Source organism: Thalassophryne amazonica, chromosome 14, assembly GCF_902500255.1.
Source record: "Thalassophryne amazonica chromosome 14, fThaAma1.1, whole genome shotgun sequence".
In the NCBI taxonomy this organism is placed as follows: Eukaryota; Metazoa; Chordata; class Actinopteri; order Batrachoidiformes; family Batrachoididae; genus Thalassophryne; species Thalassophryne amazonica.
The window spans coordinates 18,706,436-18,730,327 of record NC_047116.1 but is presented as its reverse complement, the minus strand read 5'-3'; the positions used below and the strand labels follow the sequence as shown (position 1 = coordinate 18,730,327).

General features: G+C 37.7%; 2 protein-coding genes across 3 annotated transcripts in view; both read right to left on the bottom strand.

The window, feature by feature from the left end:
- LOC117524133 (immunoglobulin-like domain-containing receptor 2) overlaps window positions 1-7,251 on the bottom strand; it is a 63,630-nt gene extending 56,379 nt beyond the window's left edge. Inside the window, exon 1 of the mRNA XM_034185864.1 lies at window positions 7,102-7,251. Coding sequence (XP_034041755.1) covers window positions 7,102-7,141 — 40 coding nt within the window. The 5' untranslated portion in view covers window positions 7,142-7,251. The remainder of the gene's footprint in view (window positions 1-7,101) is intronic.
- LOC117524132 (cell surface A33 antigen-like) lies at window positions 416-19,545 on the bottom strand. 2 transcript variants are annotated; one of them, XM_034185863.1, is made up of 8 exons: window positions 19,295-19,545; window positions 18,763-18,929; window positions 16,556-16,769; window positions 16,267-16,431; window positions 15,048-15,164; window positions 13,827-13,950; window positions 12,859-13,551; window positions 416-451 (listed from the first exon to the last, which is right to left on the bottom strand). In XM_034185863.1, exons 1-7 carry the CDS (start codon window positions 19,344-19,346, stop codon window positions 12,903-12,905), a joined length of 1,488 nt encoding a protein of 495 aa, XP_034041754.1. In that variant the 5' UTR covers window positions 19,347-19,545; the 3' UTR covers window positions 416-451; window positions 12,859-12,902. The 2 variants fall into 2 exon arrangements, with proteins under 2 accessions (XP_034041754.1, XP_034041752.1); XM_034185861.1 differs by lacking the exon at window positions 416-451 and having other exon boundaries at window positions 12,854-13,551.
- Window positions 19,546-23,892: the final 4,347 nt, after the last annotated feature.

Here is a 23,892-nt window from a genome sequence, read left to right as displayed (position 1 = left end):
CTAATGAAAATAGTCAATCAATCAAGAAAAAACATGCATTCAGTCAAATTAAAGTGTAGATTTTTTTTGTTTACAACCTTCATGAAAATAAAATATTGTTAGCAAATAAGCTTCTCAGGTCATAGGTATATTTAAGAAGAATAAGAAGGGCCTTTATTGTCATTGTGCATACATACGTGCAACAAAAGTTATCCTAATTACAGTTAGACTCAATCCAACCACTAGGAGCAGTGGGTAGCCACAGCCTGGCGCCTGGGTACCAATTCCAGATGTACAGACGCTGCCTTGGCCAGGGGCAGGGAAAGGGACAGACTCGAAATAAGTATGTTTTTGATAGTGGGAGGAAACCAGAGTGCCCGGAGGAAACCTACACAAATTCTGCAAACTCCACACAGAAAGGATCAGGCAGGATGCGACCCCACGACCTTCTCACTGTTAGGCATCAGTGCTAATGACTAAACCACCGTATCTGATAATTGTGTAGTATAAGATAAATCCCACTTTTGTTCAGACAAAACACACAACGTGAAAGTGCATTTTTCAACTCTGATCAATTGTAATGTGCATTTTTAAATACAACTGATAAATATTTAGTCCATTACAAAATCCTTCAGAGTGCTGCCAAGACTGAAAACATCCTCCTTTCACAATCCCCGATTCCAGTTCATTATCTGGATTTCTAAAATATAATGTGAGAAGTCACATGCAGTGCAGGAACAGGAGTGATGTGGGGTGACACTCCTTGTTATCAGGGTCAAGCAGGTTAAATTCCAGTGTGCGTTGGGGGGCTTAGGAGGCCTGCAGAGAGGTAAGGGGTTGTCTGCAGATGGGGAGAGGAGATGTTTAGGTCTGGGTGGGACAGAAACTCAATCTAAATATTTCCCAGAAGACAGGAAATCAAAACAAAAGCCTGCTTCTCCTTAAGCACATGAGAAATTCAAAGTGACGACACAGTGAACTACAACGTAGAACTTAAATGGATCAGCCTCATAATGTTTCTGCTTGTGTGTCTAACAGGGCTACTCGAAAACTGCTGAACACTTTTAGTTTCTGTAAGAAGAATTTTTAAATTTAAGGCATGATCCACATCAGACATGGATCCAAGAGTTAAATTTCATGCACTTTTAAACCGTGACCAAGGGGTTAATGTTTTCAATCCATTCTATTTGCTTTATTTACAGGATTGGTCAAAAGCTAATTGATCAATTGTTATTATTTTCTTTTACAGGTACATGCGATGGCTTCTAATCGCAAAAAGTGGTGGTTGATTGGTCACCCAGAGGAGAACATTACTGGAATTACTGGATTACTACATTGCTTGTTTGGGGAAATTGTTGCCTTGTGGGGGACCCCTAAACAATCTCCGATTACAATCAAATTTGGCACAGATCTTTTATTTTATTAGTGGAACAAGAACAACATGTGGTCGCCCAAAAGATTTTGTAACATTTGACATTTTGAACAAGTCTAATTCCCATGGGATGCTGAAGTTCTCAAAAATGGGGGAGGAACTGTAATAATAAACCCTGTGCAAATAAAGTACATTATAACAAAAGTTTGATTGCTTTTTGTTGTTAGATGGGCAAACAAACCAAAAAAAGAAACAACCTGCACAAAACTTGAAGAAATGCTTGAATCTACTCTTAAAAATGTGACTATAATATATAGATATAAAATATAAAAAATATGAATATTAAAAAAAAAACATCCACCTTACATTTGACACAGTCATCCAAATTAATTCATTGTGATTCATTGATACCATAATAACCTGCTCAATATAGCCGTAACAGTTGACCAATTCTGTCCAAACTTTCACTACTAGTGCAGCAGATAACAGAATATTTACAGATTCCTTCAAATGGTGATACAAGCACCAAATTGGGCAAAAGTACACCTTAGATATTACTCTTTTGAAAAAACAGATAGGCCACTTGAATTTTCAATAGGCGGCCGCGTAGGGGTCAATTGAAGAATTACATAGGGGTCAAAATTTAAAAATGCTCCAGTCATATTGAAAATTATACCACATTATTTGTCTGATTGTAAAGCTTTCAAAAAGATATAGTTTGGACTATCTATGACTGAACTCTATAGCGTTATGGGGTAAAAACAACAAAAATGTTGACAAAGTTCAGTTTCAGTTTGTACAGGGGTCAAAAGTTAGAGTTGCTCCAGTTTTGTTCAAAGGTGATGCAAATTATTGGTTGAGTTAAAGGAATAGTCAAAAAGGAATAGTTTGCACCATGTATCATGCTTAGTTATCACGTTAAGGGGGGTAACATATGTCACATGTCATAGAATTCAATGGAGGTCAACATTATTTGACCTTTACTTTAGAGACCAAGCATTCAACACAGTAAAAACTATCCCATTTATTAATCCAAGTAGCTCAATCAACAATTTGCACCGTTTTTTACTAAAATTGGAGCAACTTTAACTTTTGACCCCTGTACAAACTGAAACTTACCTTTGCCACCATTCTTAAGGTTTTTACCCCGTAACTCCATAACATTCAGTCATAGATAGTCCAAACTATATCTTTTTGGAATCTTTATGATCAGACAAATAATGTGGTATAGTTTTCAATATGACTGGAGCATTTTTATATTTTAACCCCTGTGTAATTCTTCAACTGACCCCTACGTGGCCGCCTATTGAAAATTCAAGTGGCCTGTTGGGTTTTTTCAAAAGAGTATTGTCTAAGGAGAATTTGTGCTGGATTTGGTGCTTGTATCACCATGCAAAGTATTGTTTCAGTTATTTGCTGCACTATACTCTGTTCTTGACAAACCCAACCATCCCATCATGTATAGGTCATACTGGCTCAAACTGTTTGAATTAAGCAGTTATAACCTTGTGTTAGACCTTTCATGGCCACCCAAGATCAAAGGTCGTGTGCCCAATTGAAAGTTTTTGTTTATTCTTATATATGCATGTCTTTACCCTGTTCCTCAGGATAGCCATTCTAAATGTCCCCTGTAAGCACTCAACCCAAATTTTGAATTGGCCTGTGACCGCAACTTTTTTTTTTACAATTTTTTTCTTAAAATCAAATCATTTTGTCATTGACTGATCGTCAGTAATTCCACCAAGTTTGGTCCAAATGAGATCAACAATCTTCACACACGAGACAGAAAGCAGCACTCCCACATGCGCTATCACTGGGTGTGGCTGTAATTATCCAGATATGGATAAAGACGAGCGGGAAACCTTTAGGCTTTTCTTTTTTTCCAACACTGTGAGATGTAAGACAGTATGGAACACCCCGTCCAGGTTCTCACATTTTGTCACTGAAAGTTCACTAATGTGAACTGATGGCTAAATTATTCTTACAGGACACACGCACAAGAGGAGGGTGATGTGCTAAATTCCTCCTATGAAAGAGTCTCTGGTCTTTCTTTTGTTTCTTCTTTTCCTCGTGGATCAGTCCATTGTTAGGGCTGTCCCACTTGAGAGGGGGGGGGAGGAGCTTACAGCCTTTAACCAATAAGAATATCTGGCCTACTCCAACTGGATGTAAACAGACCAATAAACTGCAAGAGCTTATAACAAACCGTCACTCCTTGAATGCATCAATCTGAGTTGAGATAAAGTGAGAGAAAAAAAAAATATCACAGAAACCTGTGATTGTTGACTCAGGTGAGTGAGTCACTGTAAACTAATGAAGACGTACAGACAGTTTCAAACCAAAGACCTTACTTCAAGCTGAGGTTATCGTTTAACAAGTGTGCTCACCGATCTATTTCTGCACATAACCGGTGGACGCGCCGGGTTTCCTGAACACGGGCAGACTTTTCCTTTCCAACTCTGTTGCATTTCCTGCCTTTTACCCTGTTAAGCATTCCTTCACACTGACTCGTCTCAACAAAAAGCTCTGATAAGAATGAGTAGTCTGCATGTCTGATAAGGGATTCCTCTGCATTTTCAACAAACATCACTACAGAAAACTCAAGAGATTGTGTGTCAAGAGAAGAACAATTTGCCCCAATATCATTAACACTTGTTTTTAAGGAGACTGAAATGCGTAATCATCTGCCCTCTATGTATATCTGTGCTTCTCTTTAGCATTTACTTGTTTATTGGTATTACTCATATTACCCAACATAAGTGACCTGTTTTCACCATGTTTCATGAATGGTTAAAATTAAACAGATTTTACGGGATGCTGTAAAATTTTAGACATTTTAAAATTACAATATAGAGTGTTTTTAGTCATTATTTTCACTGAGCTCTACAGAACATTTGGCCCATTAAAAAAAAACCCACATTCAATTTGTGGACATCTCTGTAGAAAGAGGCAAAACTATCGTACATGTTACTGTCAAGGATATCCTAAAAGATAAGACTGAAAAGCAGAGGTTAAAGGTACTTTCACCTGCTTTGTCTGAGTGGTTTGGTTCTTTCTGATTTAATTTTAAAATCGACTTGCTGATCTTCTCAGAGTGGTAAACCATCATACTGAGCAATATGACTGCACCGGTTGATTTCTTTCTGTTTTAGAGCATGTTTTTTGATTGTGGGGGGAACGGAGAGCCTGGAGAAAACCCACGCAGACACTGGGAGAATGTGCAACTGCCACAGAGAAAGGCAGAGGCAGGAAGCGATCCCAGGACTTTTTTGCTGTGAGGCAACAGTGCTAACCACTGATCCACAGTACTGCCGGCAGGTTAATTTTTTACATAGATAATTTTACAATCACTTGTAGTGGAAAGTACAGGTGTCGGTGATGCAGGTGATTCTTCTGTGCTCCATTAAAACTTTTTTAAACGATATTCTTAATACGGCATGGTGGCCAAGTGGTTAATGCACTTGCTTTCAAAACAGAAGGTCCCCGGTTGGAGGCCACTGTACTCATTGGGAACTTCAAAGCAGCACAAATGTTTCACTACTCTTCCCCAGATTTGTGCCTCGGGACAATCCTGTCTCAGAGGTGTAGAGACAATTCCTTTGACTTCATGCTTGGTTTGTGCTCTGACATGCACTGTCAACTGTGGTACCTTAGACAGGTGTCTGCCTTTCCAAATTATGTCCAGTCAACTGAATTTACCCCAGGTAGACTCCAATTAAGCTGTACATCTCAAGGATGATCAGTGGAAACAGGGGGCACCTGAGCTCAATTTTGAGCTTCATGGAAAAGACTGTGACTACTTATGTACATGTGATTTCTTAGTTATATTTTTAATAAATTTGTGCAGGTGTGGTAGCCAAGTGATTAGTGCACTTGGTTTCAGTGCAAAAGGTTCCCGATTCAAACCCTGCCCTTGCCACATTTCTCCATGTTATGTGGAGCTGCGTCAGGAAGGGCATCCGGTGTAAAACTTGTGCCAATTCAACATGCAACTTGGATTTGCTGTGGCCACCCCGAGTGAAAACAAGGGAGCAGCTAAAGGGATTTACTTACTATTTTTAATAAATTTGCACAAAAAACTTTTTTCACATTGTCATTACGGGGCATTGTGTGTAGAATTTTGAGGAAAAAAATGAATTTATCGATTTTAGAATAAGGTTGTAACATAATAAAATGTGGAAAAAGTGAAGTGCTGTGAATACTTTCCGAACGCACCGTGTGAGTGTGTGTGTGTGTGTGTATATATATATGAAAACACAGAACTAATACAATATTTTTTCACAAAAAGGGTGAAAGCATCTTTCTATCTTTGATGTACTGACATTATGCATATAAAAATACAGACAAATCTCCAAAAGATTTATGGCACCCCAAACAATTCCATAAGCAACCAATTAATTAATTATTTTAATTTATTTCATTTATTTAGAACCAAATCACAGCAAAGCTGCCTCAAGGTGCTTCCCATAAATAAGGTCAAAATTTACCAACCCCAAACAACTGTACACAAATATAAGAAACTTGAAACCACTGAGGAAGGGGACCCAAATTAACACCTAGGAATGAACAAAACCTTTGTTATAAAGATCCAGCAGAACCCTGGGAACTATAGTGAAGGAGTTCAAAGCATCAAACAGAAATGTGACAATGACCTGAAGATTTTCAACCAAGGAAGAAGCTATTCATCTGAAATTAACATAAAAAGAGTGTTGTGTTTAACAAAATGTGCAAGAGTAGCACCATCTTAAAGGTGGGTCACTTCACATTTCTATCTGATGATGCTTCCAACTCCCTTCATCATTTCCTCAGTTGTGATGATGAGGTTCTCATGGTCCTTTAGAACAAAAGTTTTGTAATTCCCAAATGTTACTTTGGGACTCCTGCCTCAGTGGTGTCAAAATTGTATCATGGTCCCAAGATTTTCATATTATTGTATAATCAACTGTACATTTGCTTGAAGAATATATCTGAAGTGGATCCTAAGGAGGAACCAGATTTGTGGAGATCCAAAATTGTGTTCTGGAAGTCTTGGTTTGACATAGATCTCCCCACTTCAAAACAAGGTTGGACAAGTAGGCACTTAAATACAGCCAAATAGTTCCCCAATTAACTCCAAATTATGTAATTTAGTCATTTAGAAGCCTTTATAATTAACTCCATATAATATTCCACGCTGTTTAAAGAAGCAATCATCTTGATGTATGTATAAACGTGACCAGCTAAAATCTGACATAGTGACCGTTATATTCACATAATTTTTATGTGGAAAACGTAGACATTCTATCGGATTAAACCAGTGTACGGATTAAAGAAGCATATTGTTTTAAAAAACGGGAAAACTGAATGTTTTTCGCCAATGTAAATCTATATTCGCAACTGCATGTATGAAAGTGTGGTAGTAATTATCACTAAATGCAGTTAACCCAATATGGATTATGTCACGTAATTAATCCCTACGGGATTGCCCCAAATAATCAGTAAAGTGTTATTAATTCAACAAAAAAATGGGTCAAACCATAGGCGGCGCATGTCCACAAGAGATCAGAATCAATTTTGTATAAAAAATATATCGGATCTGCTGTGGCGACCCCAAGTGAAAAAGGGAGAATTCGAAAGGATTTACAGTTATTACTGGATAAATCTGAAGTTAAACTATTTTCGGTGAACGTAAAGTGAATCAACCTGTTGCACTGCTGACGTAAAAGAAAAAAAAAAAAAAGAAGAAAACAACTAATGGAGTTCAAACTTACCCGAAGCTCCTAGTAAAATAACCAACGGGTAAAAGTTCATTTTAGAGTTCGTTTTAGAGGAAGGTGCAGTTTATGCGTGTTCATTGTCGTTAATATCCGCAGACTGGCGCGGCTGAGAGAACTAACGGGACTGTACCACTTCTTCTACCCAGAGGTGAGTCATAGCAACAAACGCGATGCTACCGCTACACAAGCTAACATAAAATAAATAAATAAATAAAAACACCCCCCCCCCCCCCCAAAAAAAAAAAAACACGGATAAATTATCATCTACACACGGTAAAAACAAAACAAAACAAAACTACTGTGAGGTAGGCCAATGCTTAGTGTGTGTGTGTGTGTGTGTGTGTGTGTGTGTGTGTAATTACAACATTGTGGGCCAAAATGCACTGAAAAGTCGAGGTAATTACTATAATTTAGAGGTAAGAGTAGGTTTTTCTTTGGTTGGTTAAGGATTTAGACGTGCTTTGGTTAATGATAAAGGTGCGTCTTCAAGAAATCAACCAGTGCCCATGATATTATGCAGGGGCGTATCTAGGTGGGGGCAAGAGGGGCACTTAGCTAGTGCCAATAAACGTGCTTTGTGCCAGCCAGTTGAGGCTTTTCAGGTTTCAAATCCCACAAAATCTCGGAGAGATCTTGGAGATCTCGCTGCGAGTTCTCAGTAACACTGAGACGCTCTGAACCGCTGCACACAGACACCATTAACATCGCAACATAAAACTATTTTTATATTGTGCCTAAAACTCTCATGAATATATTCTCTGGGTTTATAGATGTTGTTATTGCGTTTGTTTTATGTAAACATGCGAGAATCACAGGCTGTCTTTCCGTTGTTTTCAATGGGAGCTGCTGTGAGCTACGCTCGCTTCCTGATCATGTCGTTCTGGAGGAAAGTGAAGTTTGCTCTTTAATGTCTTGATTATTGTTCTTTACAACACTGTTTGTCCTCTTTGTTCCAGACTAATATATATAATATGTCTGAAATTCGGTTTGCTCTTATTAAATTCCACGCAGATTAAACATAGCAGACACGGATTATTTGTTATAATTGTTTTAGCAAGTTTTCAGGGTATCATGCAGCAGTTTCTTATTAACGTGATGAAAAGCATAAAAAAATTACATTTTTGTAGTATAATATTCATTTACAGTTGTCATCGCGTGGATTCTCTATGTTGTTTTTTGACTGCAGTGACTCTCTGGTGCGCAAGGGATTATGGGATACATGAAAACCCCGAATTGGCATTCGGGAGTTTCAAGTAGGGTGCACACAAGCTTTACCAGAAAAAGATGCAGTTCCTTGACTGCCCGCTTGAGGTTGGCTCCACAAGCGAGCATCAGCTGTTAAAATGTCCAACTTTAGAGCAGAAATCAACATGTTTATTCACTATTTTAGAGTATCCCAGAATCCTTTGCACGCTGGGGAGGGAGGCTTGATAATGGCTCAGCTTAATGCTAACTTTAACATTGAAAATGCCATAGACATGCTAATGCATTAGCATCTGTCCCGTTTTTAAGTTATAAAATACATCTATCAACTGTTTCAGAAGACCATAACAGGTCGGTTTAACATAAAAAAAGGTAAATATTACTCACAGACATATGCTGTTTAGGGTTTTAGCGGGGAAAAAGTAAGATAAAGCGAAATAAAACAAAGAACCAGCAAAACAGCAGATTGAAGATCGAAGCACTGCTTTATTGGTTCAAGGTTCAAAGCAAAGCCGTGCTGCAGAAACGGTTGAATATACAGACCCGCTGCAGGGTCTATAATCAATGCAGAGAAATGATCATTTTCCTGACAGACACCCCCAACCACAACGGTCACTCTGAAGGACCGATAAGGGAATCATTAAGCAAAAAGGCTGTTGATGTCAATGGATCAAATCATTGCTTAACGATAACCAAAAAGAACTGGTTCCCAACACACAACCCTAACAGTAACACGCTTTTTGTTAAAATAAAACTCACATTAAAGACTCACGGTTATCTTAGTTAAACACCTAAATACATATTTTGGTTGAACTCACCTCCATAACGATACAATGTTGCAAACAAGTTGCCGCAAACACTTGTTTACAAAATCTTGGCCTCCCCAGCAACAATGTAGTTACGGGTGAGATTTGACACTGTAAAGGCATCTATAGGCTGATGTGAATGCCAGGCATCATGTTTGGAGGAAACCAGGCACCATCCCTACCGTGAAGTATGGTGGTGGCAGCAACATGCTGTGGGGATGTTTTTCAGCAGCAGGAACTGGAAGACTAATCAAGATTGAGAGAAAGATGAATGCAGAGACATGAAAGTACAGAGACATTCTGGATGAAAACCTGCTCCAAAGCACTCTTGACCTCAGACTGGGGAGATGGGTCATCTTTCAGCAGGACAATGACCCTAATAACACAGCCAAGATATCAAACAAGTGGCTTCAGGACAACTCTGTGAATGTCCTTGAGTGGCCCAGCTAGAGACCAGACCTGTATCCGATTGACCATCTCTGGAGAGATCTGAAAATGTCTGTGCACCGACGCTACCCTTCCAACCTAATGGCGCTTGAGAGGTGCTAAAAAGAATAATGGGCAAAACTGCCCAAAGATAAGTGCGCCAAGCTTGTGGCATCATATTCAAAAAGACTTGAGGCTGTAATTGCTGCCAAAGGGTGCATCAACAAAGTATTGGGGAAAAGGTGTGAATACTTACGTACGTGTGATTTCTCAGGGTTTTTTATTTTTAATGAATTTGCAAAAAAAAAAAAAAAAAAAAAATCAAAAAACTTGTTCCATGTTGTCATTATGGGATGTTGTGAGTAGAATTTTGAGCCAAAAAAAAAATGAATTTACTACATTTGGGAATAAGGTATAGAGGAGAGTTTTATTAAAAAGAAGACCTGAAAGCTCAGCTACAATTTGCCAGAAGGTACATCTGAGATGCAAACCTAGATTTAATGTTTTGGTGAAAGAAAACCCTCCTCTGTACCACTTCATCATGAATCTGTATAACGGGATACAAAATACAAAATATTCGCTATGCATAATTTCTCCAATCACAGCCAGAGAAGCCTATAACTTCTTCTGGGTTGTCTGGGTGTCTTGGTGGCTTTCCTCACTCTTCTCATGCTTGCACAGTCAATCAGTTTTTAAGAACTGTCTACTCCACACAGATTTACCCTAGAGTGCCATACTGTTTGTATTTCTTCATAACTGCTGTAAATAAAGTTCAAGACATGTTCAGTGACTTGGAAACGTTCATGTATCCATCCCCTGACTTGTCTGAAGAAAACTAAACTGATTATTTACAGGAATTATACCAAAGGGGCTGATTACTTATGCAACCCATCATCTTGGCTTTTATATTTTTAATTAATTTATATCAAGTTGTAGAGATTTACTTTCAATTTGAGTCTAAGGATGATAATTTAGAAATGTTATATTGAGAAGCCTGATTTAATTTTTCTATTTGAAATGCCATAAACAAATTAAAATGCGTGAAATACCAAGTGGTATGAATACCTTTGCAAGCCACTGTACATACATTCCACAATTGATAAAATAATTTAAACCAGTTAAATATTTAACTGACTCATGCACACACTGTACTGAAGGGTTACGATTGTAATCCTTCATGTAAATGTAGCTAGTTATTATTGCTCGAGACAAATACTGAGTAAGAGTACCTGAGTACACCACAGAGCATAACGTGATCAAGTATATCTCTAGAAATGACACATATTGTAACATGCAATGCTTTTGAACAGATTATTTTAAACTAAAATGAAAATAAAACTTAGTTTTTTCGTCTCTGTCACAAGCATACTGTACATGCACACACATAGAGTAAAACTTTTAAAAAATTAGTTTAAAATGGCATTTTGTTCTTGTAAAGACTGATCAAAATTTTCCTCAGATTCTTACCTTGAAGATGCATCATTTTTGATGATTCAGTTTGATGACTTGTGCGTTGGACCATGTGTCTGACAGAAAGTATCTGCAGTTCACAGAAAACTTGTTTCATTTCCACCATTTGCCTGCTTGTGATTGGCAAAGATGAAAAGACATAAGAGGCGAAATTTTCTTAAATCTTTGGTTTGCTTTTATTAAAAATCCATGTCCTATATCAGAATCATTGTCACAAAAGAGTGATACATGAATGAATGATCACTTTTCTTCGGGTTCAGTTATTGTAAGATGACAAAGAAATTACAAACACTAGAGGGCACTCAGAGAGTGTATAGCTCCACCGAGGCCCAACAATCTGTCTCTGTGTCAGGTTGATATTTCAAAGTTATGAACACATTTCCATAAAAATTCTGAGGAGTAGATTTTACAGAAAGGAAGAGTCAAAAACAAAAACAGATGGAATTTTATGTTGGTCCCCCTCAAAATATAATCAGTCTCTTCATCCAAAGCTCACCCCTCCGTTAAATTTCATGGGAATCTGAAACAGTTTGAGATATCCAGGTAATTAAACGACACACAGAAAACAATCTACAAAGCAGAGGTAAAAATCAGTTTACGCCCCCACCCCACTCCCTTCAAAAAAAGAAAAAAAAAATCTTATATCTAAATATATATATATCTTATATCTAATCTTATATGTAAAACAAAGCTTTAAAAGTAAGATATGGGACATAATCCAGATGGCAACAAAGGAAAGATTTTCATCCCATTAAGTTTCAAAATGGTTGCACTGCATGGTTTGCTAATCTTGGCTGTAAAATAGCGAAGTGTTTGCATGGGCTTCCTTGAGTATCAAACTACTGGTGGATATGACAGTTTGATGATCCTGACTCTTGCAATATTAAAGAAATGTATTTTTTGCTAGAGAGCAGTGACGTTTCTTTTAGGGCAGTTATAAAATCTGCAAAAATATCAGTAAATTAAAAACTGTAAAGGACCTTTTCCACAGATTTCCTTCCCATTTAATCCAGAATAGCAAATCTGGGCAGATTTTGAAGAATCGTACTAACATCTTGATCCATCTTTGTCATTCTTGAACAAACTTGGTATACTATGTAGTAGTTACTGCCATCATCGGCACCAGATTTAAAATTGGGATACAGTTTGTGAAATGTTTAAAAATTGGATCTCTATTCTCAAAATCGTTGATTGTACTCTGTAACTTCAAGGTATTTGTAGTCTTAATGGCTTCAATCATGTTCAGACTTCTTTAAACGGGGTATTCGTAATGACTGAAACTTGTTGGATCGTGCTCCATTGGGGTAAGCCGATGCATCCGAAGCAGCCTTGATGAATGTTTGTTACTGTTTTTGTTCACAGTTGAACAGCTTGATCATATCTAGCCGAGGGCGCAAGGGTAGAGGAGGCAAGCCTGTCACTGCTAGTACATGTGGGATCAAGCCGTTTCATTCTGTTTTTGCACTTTTTTGGATTGTGGGTGAGTGTAGTAGGATGGCGCCCTGTGAAATAGCCCTATAAAGACTTGTAGGGCATTAAGCTCTCATTCTGTAGCATCCATCCATTTTCTAAACCCGCTTATTCCAGTTCTTGGGGGCATGGAGCCTGTCCCAGTGATCAATGGGTGACACATGGGGTACACCCTGGACAGGTTGCTATTCTATCGCAGGGCCTTGGACAAAAAAACACATTCACACCTTCGGTCAATTTTGAATCACCAATTCACCTAATCTGCATGTCTTTGGAAGTCAGAGTGTGCAGAGGGAACCCATTTAAACACGGGGAGAACATGCAAACTCCACACAGAAAGGACCAGGTCGGAAGTCAACCTGGGACAAAAGTGCAAACCACTAAGCCACCGTGCCGCCCTCATTCAGTAACAACATGAAATTATTCATATTGGCTTCTGTACCGGTCATGATGGTCATCAAGACGATCACGACTGCCTCCATAGCGAGCCCTGTGGTCATTAAGGTTATCGCGGCTGGTACGATAGCAATCATTATTGTCATCAAGGCGCTCACGACTCCCACCATAGCGATCACGCCTGTCATCGTAGCGCCCATGGCTGCCACTGTAATGATTCCGTTGATCATCAAGGCGATCACGACTGCCACTGTAATGATTCCTTTGATCATCAAGGCGATCACGACTGCCACTGCGCTCACGTTGATTGTCAAGACGTTCACGGCTGTCACTGTAACGATCTCTATAATCATCGCGACGATCTTGACTGCTGCCGTAATGCTCATGCTGATCAAAGTGATTACGACCGCCCTGTTCGCTATCATGTGGCTCATCTTTGTAATGTCGGGTTTCAGTCTCACTACCTTTGCATCCGAGTCTGTCTTTGCTGCTATCATAACTATCCTGATCATCCTCAAATTTACGTCCAGCTGTTTCTCTGTCGTCACAGTAATTAGCTTTACGAAGAACATCCTTCTGGCCTTGCTTTATGTCATTGCTCGACTTGTCATCACTGTACTGCTCTTCAGCTTCAGGAGCATCTTTGTGGTGAAACTCCACTGCTTCTGGGGAACTGAACCATAGATAGAAAACATGAAGTCATAATGTGTATGTAAGTAAATAAAAGGGAGGAAGGAATTTAAAAAAGAAAGAGCTTGGTTATGGGTAATACTCGTAGATAAACGAATTAACTCATGAAACACCATTTAAGTATAAACAAAAAGATATTCGCTCATGACCACATGATAATACTCTACACAGGCTAAACAGATATGAAAATGGAATTAATTGATGGATTTAATCTTGTAATTTATTTGCAATGGCAAGAATAATACAGAGCATACATACCCTTCGGTGTACGTATTCTTTTTGTTCTTCTTCCGGCAGCAACAATAGATGACAATCCCCAACAGCAAGATACCTATGATGACCCCTGCGATGATACCTGCACTTGCTCCCATGTTCATGTTGGCTGGTGAGGAAAAACACAACTGGTTTTCACGTCATACATAGTACTGATACTGATACTGATCAAATAAATTTCAATGGCATTTGGAAGCAAAAAAATGTGTACATGTATGTTGCAGGTGGCGGGGGGCTCAGAAATATACTTATCAACAGAAAAAGTCTGGGAACCACTGCCTTAACCATACTTAAAATGGGGCAAGGTACGGTAAGGTTGAGTAGGTAAGAGTTAAGTAAAGGAGAATTCGGTATGTTATGGTAATGTTAGGAAGCTAAAGTAAAGTTAAATTTGAGTAATGTTAATGTAAAGCATAGTTAAAATGAAATCAGATTAATTAAAAGTTAATTAAAAATGAAGTAAGGTGAGTTAGCCTTGTGAAAATTTAAAGTAATAGATGCTACATAAAATAGGGTTTTATATTTTAAGTTAAATTAAGCTAAAATTAGGCAAAGTACAAAAGTTTAATGTGTAATTTAACTCTAGTAAGTTTTGTAAAATTATAGCTATATTTCAGCAAAAATTTAAATCAACTTCTTTTAGAAATCAGATAATTGTAAGGAGCAGAAGAATTTTTTATGCGCTGATAAAATGCATTTGTATACAGAAATGAAGTAAGGTAAGCTAGCCTTATGTACATTTAAAGTAAAATAGTAGATGCTACATAAAGTAGGGTTTCATATTTGAAGTTAAATTAAGATAAAATTAGGCAAGGTACAAAAGTTTAATTATTCTGTGATTTAACTGTAGTAAATTTTGTAAAATTATGGTCACATTTCAGCCAAAATTTAAATCAACTCCTTCTAGAATTAAGATAATTGAATTGGTCATGCGCTGATAAAATGCATTTATATACAGAAATAAGTAAAAGAGAATCACAAGTCTTTGAAGATGAATAAGCTATGTAAAATAAGAAAACAAAGATAGTGAAAATAAAGATATGAGCAGAAATAAATTAAATGTTCAGAAAATTGCCCATCCATTACTATAAAAATGCAATATATGCTGATATGCATGATTCAAATATACATATATTCAAAGCTTCATGTGTAAGAACTCTTCATCTAACAATTTCATCCCCTTTAAAATATTTGATGAACACTCACGGGGCATCACTGCCAAGGTTAAGTTGCAGCTCTCAGACCCGACTTGATTTGTTGATGTACAAATCCAGAACCCTGACGTCTCCATTGAAATATTGACGAGAGACAGAATTCCATCTTCTGCAACAGAAAGACAAATAATATGAATAATAACAGCGGTGTTGTAAGAGATGACGATGGTGGTAGTGGTGTTATTTTTGCTTTTTATGACATCAAAAAACTGGAGCTTCAGGAGCATAACCCCACACTCAAAGTGAGGCCAACACAGATCTCAAAAAAAAAAAAAAAAAAAAAATATATATGTAAAAAATTCAGTTGTGAGTACGGTATGTATCAAGCGGGAACTCTCAAGCTCGTTTTTTTTTGTCCTCAACCAGGAAGTGCAGTTCCTTGACTGGCCGCTTGAGGCCTGCTCCAAAACAGAGCACATTCCCATAGAAGTCCATTTTAAATCGTCTAACTTTAGAGCAGAAATAAGCATGTTTACACCCTGGTACAAAAACAGTTTTGGTCTCTATAGATCAGTGGTGTCAAACTGATAAGTGCCAAGAGGGTGCAGGTTTTCTTTGTGACCACCAACTCCACCATTGATAAACTCACCCCATCTGCTCAAAGTGATGTTAATCAGTGATGTTAAACATCAAATTTGCCAAAGGTCAATCATTGTGATCAAGGTCATATTTTCCCAGTCTGTTGTTGGCCTGCTCCTCCAACATTCATTTGAGGTTTTCTACAAAAATTTGTGATGTCAGTGTTGGCTGGCCCAGAAACGGCCTTTAAAAATGATTTTTGGCAGGAGCCAAGGTCACGGAATATGCTTTTCAACCTGATTTGGACAAGATGTGGCCCACATTTCGTTGGATTACAGCATTACGCTGGCAAGGACAGCTTGAGGTCAATCATATGAGTGAAGATCAAGGTCATTGGGTTCAGCTGTCAGATTGCCACAGCCTTTAATGTCTTCATGCCGATGGGTGCTACTACCTAGTTTAAGTAAAGGCATGTAAGCTTGTAGGTCAGACACAAACTCATCTAAACAGGTCCTTTTGTTGACTTTTGCCAAACTTGGTTAGTCAGTGAAGGTTGGTTCCAAAATTGACATTAAAAATTTATTTTAGCCAAAGTTCAAGATCAAGGAATTTAATTTTAAACCCGATTTAGACTAAATGAAGCACATATTTACGTAGGTAGTTTGCATAAAAGCTAAAGAAATAAATCATACTCTCAGTTGTCTTGGGTGGAAACTTTCTCGGGATGTTGTTCACAGTGTAGCTCTGCCATTTGTAATCAGGTTTTGGGGAGCCTTCCTCAGACATGCAGGTGAGGCTGATGTCCTGCCAGTACTCCGCTTTCCCCTGCACACCGCAGACAGGTTTTGAGGGAGGCGCTAGGACAAATCAATAAATAAAAGATTTACATTAAAAAAACACAGGAATCTTATTCTGGTGTCTTTATAACATTGCAATAAGATGGATCTGCTTATTCAAATTGTGTCAGCTGTTAACTCTCACCCAGGACCAAAAGGGATGTGGTGGCAGCTGTTGTTCCCTCATCGTCATCGGGTATCTTGACACTGCACTGGTAAGTACGACTGTCCTCTGTGGTCAGTTTTCTTAACTGGAGTGTGCTCACTTGTTTGTGGACGTCAACAGTCAGAGTGGCTCTGCCCTCATAAGGAGGCGCGATGTCAACCGGGTTGTTTAGAAAGAACATGGCCACCGATTTCTACAGGGAGGGAAATAAAAGCCCAGTATTCATCCGTACTGACACACAGTTATCACAGCAACACTGTCTACGTAGTGAAGTTAAAGCAAAATATACAGCACATGCTTTCTGCTTTCACCTTCCAATTTGAGGTTGGGTTATTTTTTTTGCATTTTCTGTGACATCTCATGGCCCACACTTTGGGAATCTCAGACCTAAACCAATAAGTTCTGTATTCATTCGGGTCTGTTTTTTAGGATGTTAGCAGTGAAAAGGAACAGAGGTTTTATGGTGTCACCATAACACCATAAAGGGGTGGAGTTAGGGGCGGTGTTTCTGAAATAATCAATTGTTAAATAAAAATGTTGCCGTCTTTGGCTTCATTTTGCAAGGACTAGTGTTACCACTTTATATTAAAAAGATTAAAATAAATAAATGAACTCCTGGTTCAATCTAGTACGAATGCATATACATGTACAATACTCAACATAACATTTCATGCAATTACATTGTATGTCATTTCCTTATTTCATGGCCTTTTGGCAAAAGAAATAAGTACTTTAACTTTGATTGTGGTTGTTTGTTTGCATATATGAGCTGATCATTGTGAAAATGTGTACACATCACAGAACAAAAACAATACATTGCTTATTGATAACTTGTAAAACATAGAGGAAGTAAATGTAAATGAGCAGACACTCAGAAAGTGAGTTGAAATGCAAATGGGGGCGCCGTTTTGCCAAATTACAAATAAAATGGAGAGCAGCGGGTGACATAAGAATACAAATTAAACCTGATTCTGCACCTACTGCCAAAATTGAATAAATTGTTTCTTCTTTGCCATTTTTAAATGTACTCAGAACATTTTAAGATATCCTGCCAAAAACAAAATGAAAGCTGGTGATAACGTAACCTTCTTGAGTGAGTAAAATATTTTATTTCAACTTAATGGTCAGTAAGTATGAATTATATATGATGGTTATACTGAAATAATAATAATTATTATTATTGTATGATTTGTCAAGTAATACACAAACATCATATTAATATTATGATCTTTACAATGAGTGTGTAGCATATTTAATATATTATTTTATTTCAATTTAGGTTGCCTTTTAAATACCTGACTAGGGACAATGGATGAAAGGTATCCTGTATAGTGAACTCTGGTTCATTAACAGTGTTTAGTCTGATGATAAATGATTACTGTCAACATTAAATAAAGGTAAAATCAATAAATAAATGCTTGAATGTTTTTTAAACTGTAATATCTTATAGGAGAGAAAAAAATACTTAACCCCACAAAATCCTGATACCATAATAAATAAATAAACTATTCCAAGGCTGAAGAGTTTATGGTGTTTTCTTTATTTATGTATGTATGTATTTATTTATTTTTTGCCAAATTTGTTTGGTTAAGCTGTACACTTTAATAAGTGCCAAGTGCCCCCCCCCCTTTTTCTAAAAAAAAAAAAAGTCTTGAATATATATTATATGGACTGAATGTTTTATATTTCATTAGCTATTTATTACAAGATATAATATGTGTTTGACATTCAGTACGTTCACATAATGCTAGAATTTTGTAGGTTGAATTAGCTCCATCAGCATGATAGCTTGAATTATTTGGAAAAATCTCATTTTCACTCATACATACATATATCTGTAGTAGATATCTTATTCCTTTATGATTTGCATGTTCACTCGTCACTCGTTATAATTTGAGGTGTGAGTGGCACTTTTTTCTTTTTTCTTTTTTTTTTTCTTTTTTTTTTTGCTGTGAACTGATTCTGAATATTTACCTCAGATTTTTAGGATTATAACATGCTGGAAGGTAGATAAAAAAATTTTTTTCAGCTAATAATGAGTGTGAAGGGATGTTAATTTTTAAGTACTTTTCCACAATGTGCTGTGTCATTGACAGGTTAAAAAAAACACTGCAAGTGGAGTTTGGATTTTGCCTTTAAACATCTCTTGTAATTTTCACTTTTGTGTGTTCACGTTTAACACTAACCACAGGCTCATTATTACTGTTAGGTAGAATCTCCCAGCTGAGCATCAGCATACTGTAGTCCGGTCTCCCTGGGATGAACGAGCATGTCAAGGTAATATCTTCTCCTTGTGTAGCTTTGTAAAGTTCACTTGGAATAGAAACCTGCAAACTCCTACAGCAGGGCACAACTGAAACAATAAGAATTACACAAAGTCACACTCAGCGTGCACTCTCAGTTATAAGCCATTTGGTATTGATGGTAAATGAATCACATTTCCTGGACAAACATATTAACGGGTGGGCGAACAGGAGAAAAATTATGAAATCTGAGCCATTCAAAATGTAAGATTGGAGCTGGTGTATAATTGTACTTCTCAATATGGAACACAAGCAGTTTCTTTTGCAAGAAAACACAATATTTTTTAACATATGTATCGAGCCTACTTCCGCGTAAGAAGCAAACTTATGGCTTAATGATTAACTTCAGTGACAATGCCTCACAGGTGTGGCAGCAGTTTTGAGAAGTGAAAGACATTAACAAGCACAAACCTACCTGTGAGTATCAGGAATAGCATCTTCACACAAAATTTCCAGTCTTGTGTCATTACTGACAGACAGTTCAAACATCCAGACACTTAAGCAAAAGAGAATATGAATTTGATCTTCTCAGTTTCAGAACAGGAACCCGCCTGTAACCTTCACGGGGAAAGGTGGTGAGATGTTCACTGTTCCAGGTTATACGAGTAAATCAGTAGCCATGGGTCACATGTCACCAGAACACCAATCGTTGGCCCATGGCACATTTCATTAAAACTGCCTGTTAGAACCAGACATATTAAGGAGTGGTGACCCAGTATTACACTAAACCGGCTAAAATACACTATTAATTGTTCACAAACACAACAGAATTGGATAGATCATCTTATATATATATATATATATATATATATATATATATATATATATATATATATATATATATATATATATATATATATATATATATATATATATAAAACAACCAAGATAACTAAGACAAAATATTTATTGTTCAAAATGATAAACTTTATTGTTTTGTGCAACTATCTGCTCATTTTGAAATGGATGCCTGTAGCATGTTTCAAAAACATTTGGACAGTGTTATGTTTCCCACTGTGTTACATCACCTTTCCTTCTAACAACACTCAATAAGCGTTTGGGAACTGAGGGCACTAATTGTTGAAGCTTTGTAGGTGGAATTCTTTCCCATTCTTGCTTGATATACGACTTCAGTTTTTCAACAGTCCGGGGTCTCCATTGTCATATTTTGCACTTCATAATGCACCACACATTTTCAATGGGCAACAGGTCTGGAGTGCAGGCAGGCCAGTCTCGTACCCGCACTCTTTTACTACAAAGCCACGCTGTTGTAACACATGCAGAATGTGGCTTGGCATTGTCTTGCTGAAATAAGTAGGGACGTCCCTGAAAAAGACGTTGCTTGGATGGCAGCATGTGGTGCTCCAAAACCTAGATGTACTTTTCAGCATTGATGGTGCCATCACAGATGTGTAAGTTGCCAATGCCATGGGCACTAACACACCCCCATACCATCACAGATGCTGGCTTTTGAACTTTGCGCTGGTAACAATCTGGATGGTCTTTTTCCTCTTTTGTCCGGAGGACACGATGTCCATGATTTCCAAAAACATTTTGAATTGTGGACTCATCAGACCACAGCACACTTTTCCACTTTGCGTCTGTCCATTTCAAATGAGCTCGGGCCCAGAGAAGACGGCGGTGTTTCTGGATGTTGTTGATGTATGGCTTTCGCTTTGCATGGTAGAGTTTTAACTTGCACTTGTAGATGTAGTGACGAACTGTGTTAACTGACAATGGTTTTCTGAAGTGTTCCTGAGTCCACATGGTAAGATCCTTTACACAATGATGTCAGTTTTTAATGCAGTGCTGCCTGAGGGATCGAAGGTCATGGGCATTCAGTGTTGGTTTTCGGCCTTGCTGGTTATGTGTAGAAAGTTCTCCAGATTCTCTGAATCTTATGATTATATTATGGACTGTAGATGATGGAATCCCTAAATTCCTTGCAATTGAACATTGAGGAACATTGTTCTTAATCTATTGGACTTTTTTTGACGTAGTTGTTCACAGAGTGGTGATCCTCCCCCCATCTTTGCTTGTGAATGGCTGAGCCTTTTGGGGATGCTCCTTTTATACCCAATCATGACATTCACCTGTTTCCAATTAGGTGTTCTTTGAGCATTCATCAACTTTCCCAGTCTTTTGTTGCCCCATCCCAACTTTTTTGAAACGTGTTGCAGGCATCCATTTCAAAATGAGCAAACATTTGCACAAAAACAAAAATTCTATCGGTTTGAACATTAAATAAATAATTAAATAAAGAGTAAAATGCATTTTCTGAACCAATAACAAATACAGTAAGAATGAACTGAGACATGTTTCATTGGTGATAAATAAAATGAGCAACTGAAGGAGCTTGGCGGCATGTTGACATAGGGGTTAGCATTGCCTCATTGTAAGAAGGTTGTGGGGTCACTTCCCACCTGGACCTTTCTGTGTGGAATTTGCATGTTTTCCCCATGTTTGCGTGGATTCTCCGGCTTCTTCCCACTTCCAAAGTCATGCTAGCTTGGTGAAATAGAAACTTTAAATTGACCGAAGGTGTGAGTGAGGGTGTGCCCGTGTTTGTCTGTCTGTATGTGGGCCTACGGTAGACTGCTGTCCTGTGCAGGGTGTACCCCAGGGTGTATCATAGGGCCTCCTGCCCTATGATAGGCTTCAGATGAATGAGGATGAAGGAGGTGAAGTGTAGCTTCTTGTGTTTGAGGTGGCCAGCTGCTTCTAGAGACTTTGCTTCAAAGCCTTCAGTTCTTTCGGGAAACCGTTCTTCATGGCACTGAGCTTATTCTGGGTGTGGTATTTATCAGCTTCCTGCTTCTTTTTATCTCCGTTAACGATGTTGAGCGGAGGTTATGTTTTCGCCCATTTGTTTGTTTGTCTGTTTGTGAACAGCCTGAAACCCACAATATTTCATATATTGTTATGAAATATCCTGATAGGAAAGAACTTTTTCAATTTTCAAGGTCAAAGGTCAGGAAAAATCTTGGAAAATTGGAAAAATCCCTATGTTTAACATTGAATGAATTTTCAAAAATTCATAACTGTCAAAAAGACTCTTTCATATTTCAGAGTGTTATGTAGGATGGTATCCTTTATCAATTGACAATGTTTGGTCTGGATCTGATCCTGGTTACACATTTTGTGACCATTTAAATTTTATATTGAAAACTCTGTTTAATGTATATTTTACATTATATCTTAACCAAACATGCCCCAATCACTCTCATATTTGAAAGTGAGGGTGCAGACTGACACCCACTATCGCCTGATAAAAGTTTGATCCGGATCTGAACCGGATTGTGGATTTTGTGGACATTTAAATTTAATATTGAAAAGCCCATTTGATGTACATTTTTCATTATACCTCAAGCAAAAGTGCCTCAATCACTCTCATGTTTCTGTTATGGATTTACCTGCACCACCAAAATTGCACGGAGGTTCTAATTTTATGCCTGTTTGTCTATCTTCCAGTTATCCAGTTAACTGCCAAAAAGCAATGACAAATTGTGCATCACAGGGATAACCAATGTTCTGTGAAAATTATCTGAAAAAGAATTCATAAACAGAAAAAAGTTGAAAAAAAATCTGACAACACCACAAAAACAAAACTTTGATTCAAGTGCATGAACTAAATACATACTCCTGACATTTGATTACATCTCATTTAGCTTATGAAAAGCTACTTCTAACAGGACTTTGACCTTGAAAATTTTTGTCCAAGGTAAAAATTTGTGGAATTGAAAACTAGTGTTGGTGGAGGTTTACGCTCTATGGGCATGGTGCTCTAGTTTAATATATTTCTCTTTGTTCATGTAGACTTTCCATCAAGGTTCTCAGCTCCTTCTCAATTAACTATTTTTTTAGGTGTTACTCGTATATCATTTTTTGAGTTCCTCCATCATACCAGCCTGCTCCTTGTTCCTGATCTTCTTTTCTGCACCGACATCCTCTTTGAATGCCTCCTTAATGGGCAGCAGCTCCTTGTGGCATGAGTCCTTTTCAGCTCTGACTTGACTTTGGTTGACCTTTTTGATCATGAGCAGCTCCTTCTTCAAACCATCCTTTGTGGTGACGCACTCATCTTTGATGGCATTCAAGGTAAGCAGCTCTTTCTAGAAAAAGGTGGTTTGCAGCTGTGACCTCATATTTAAAGGTTTCTTTGATCACAGGAAGTAGCTCATCCTTTGCAGCAGTCACATCATCTTTGAAGGCTTCCCTCACAGTTCCTGCTGCTGTAACAGGTCTTTTTTTTTTAGCTGCCAGCACATCGGATGCCTTCTTTATGGATTTTGGCTCTTTTGACAAAGGATCCTTTACATTCGAGCTCCCAACATAAAATATTCTTCATTGTAGTCTGCTCATTCTGCAGAGGATCATTTTGAGATCCTTTGGAGCTACAAATGCATTTTTGACCAAATCTGTCATGCGTTAACATATACATATATATTCATAAATAAGGATTAAAAACAAGTTTTTTACGCATGATGAGAACTTTGAAAAGTAGACATACCACTTTGCTGGCATCACTATGACTGCTGTATTCATATAAGATATATATTTTTCAGTTTAAATAAATTTTTGATTCAGCTCTGTAATTATTTTGATGAAACAATTTATTTTAATTCAAATTTATTTTTCAGTCTTTTTTTATTTTCAGATTACAAAACTTTTGGCCTGGATTTAGCTCTATATATTCACATATATGAAAGAGAATGGGGATAAAATTGTAAACACTTTTACAATGAAGTGTGAAAACTGAATCGGGTCACGTTGAAGGAAACGGATGCATTTATTTTTATAGCCACGGAATAAGAGTAATTATTTTAATTCCCATGCGCAGAAAAAAAAATCTTGATGATTATTTAAAGCATGTAAATAAATTTTTTTCAGCTCTGCGCTGATTGTTTTAATCCCCCGCCCCGCCCCTTTCTCAACTCTCCCCCTCCCCTCCCCTCACGCGAGTGTGCGCGCGCCAGCATAGGTGCGCGTGCGGCGTGCGGCCCAGGGCTGGGA

Coding starts and splice junctions, on each gene's coding strand:
- LOC117524132 (XM_034185863.1), bottom strand. CDS start 19,346: ATGACACAAGACTGGAAATTTTGTGTGAAGATGCTATTCCTGATACTC. Junction 18,930..19,294: donor GCTATTCCTGATACTCACAG/GTAGGTTTGTGC, acceptor TTATTGTTTCAG/TTGTGCCCTGCTGTAGGAGT. Junction 13,552..13,826: donor AAGAATACGTACACCGAAGG/GTATGTATGCTC, acceptor TCTATGGTTCAG/TTCCCCAGAAGCAGTGGAGT.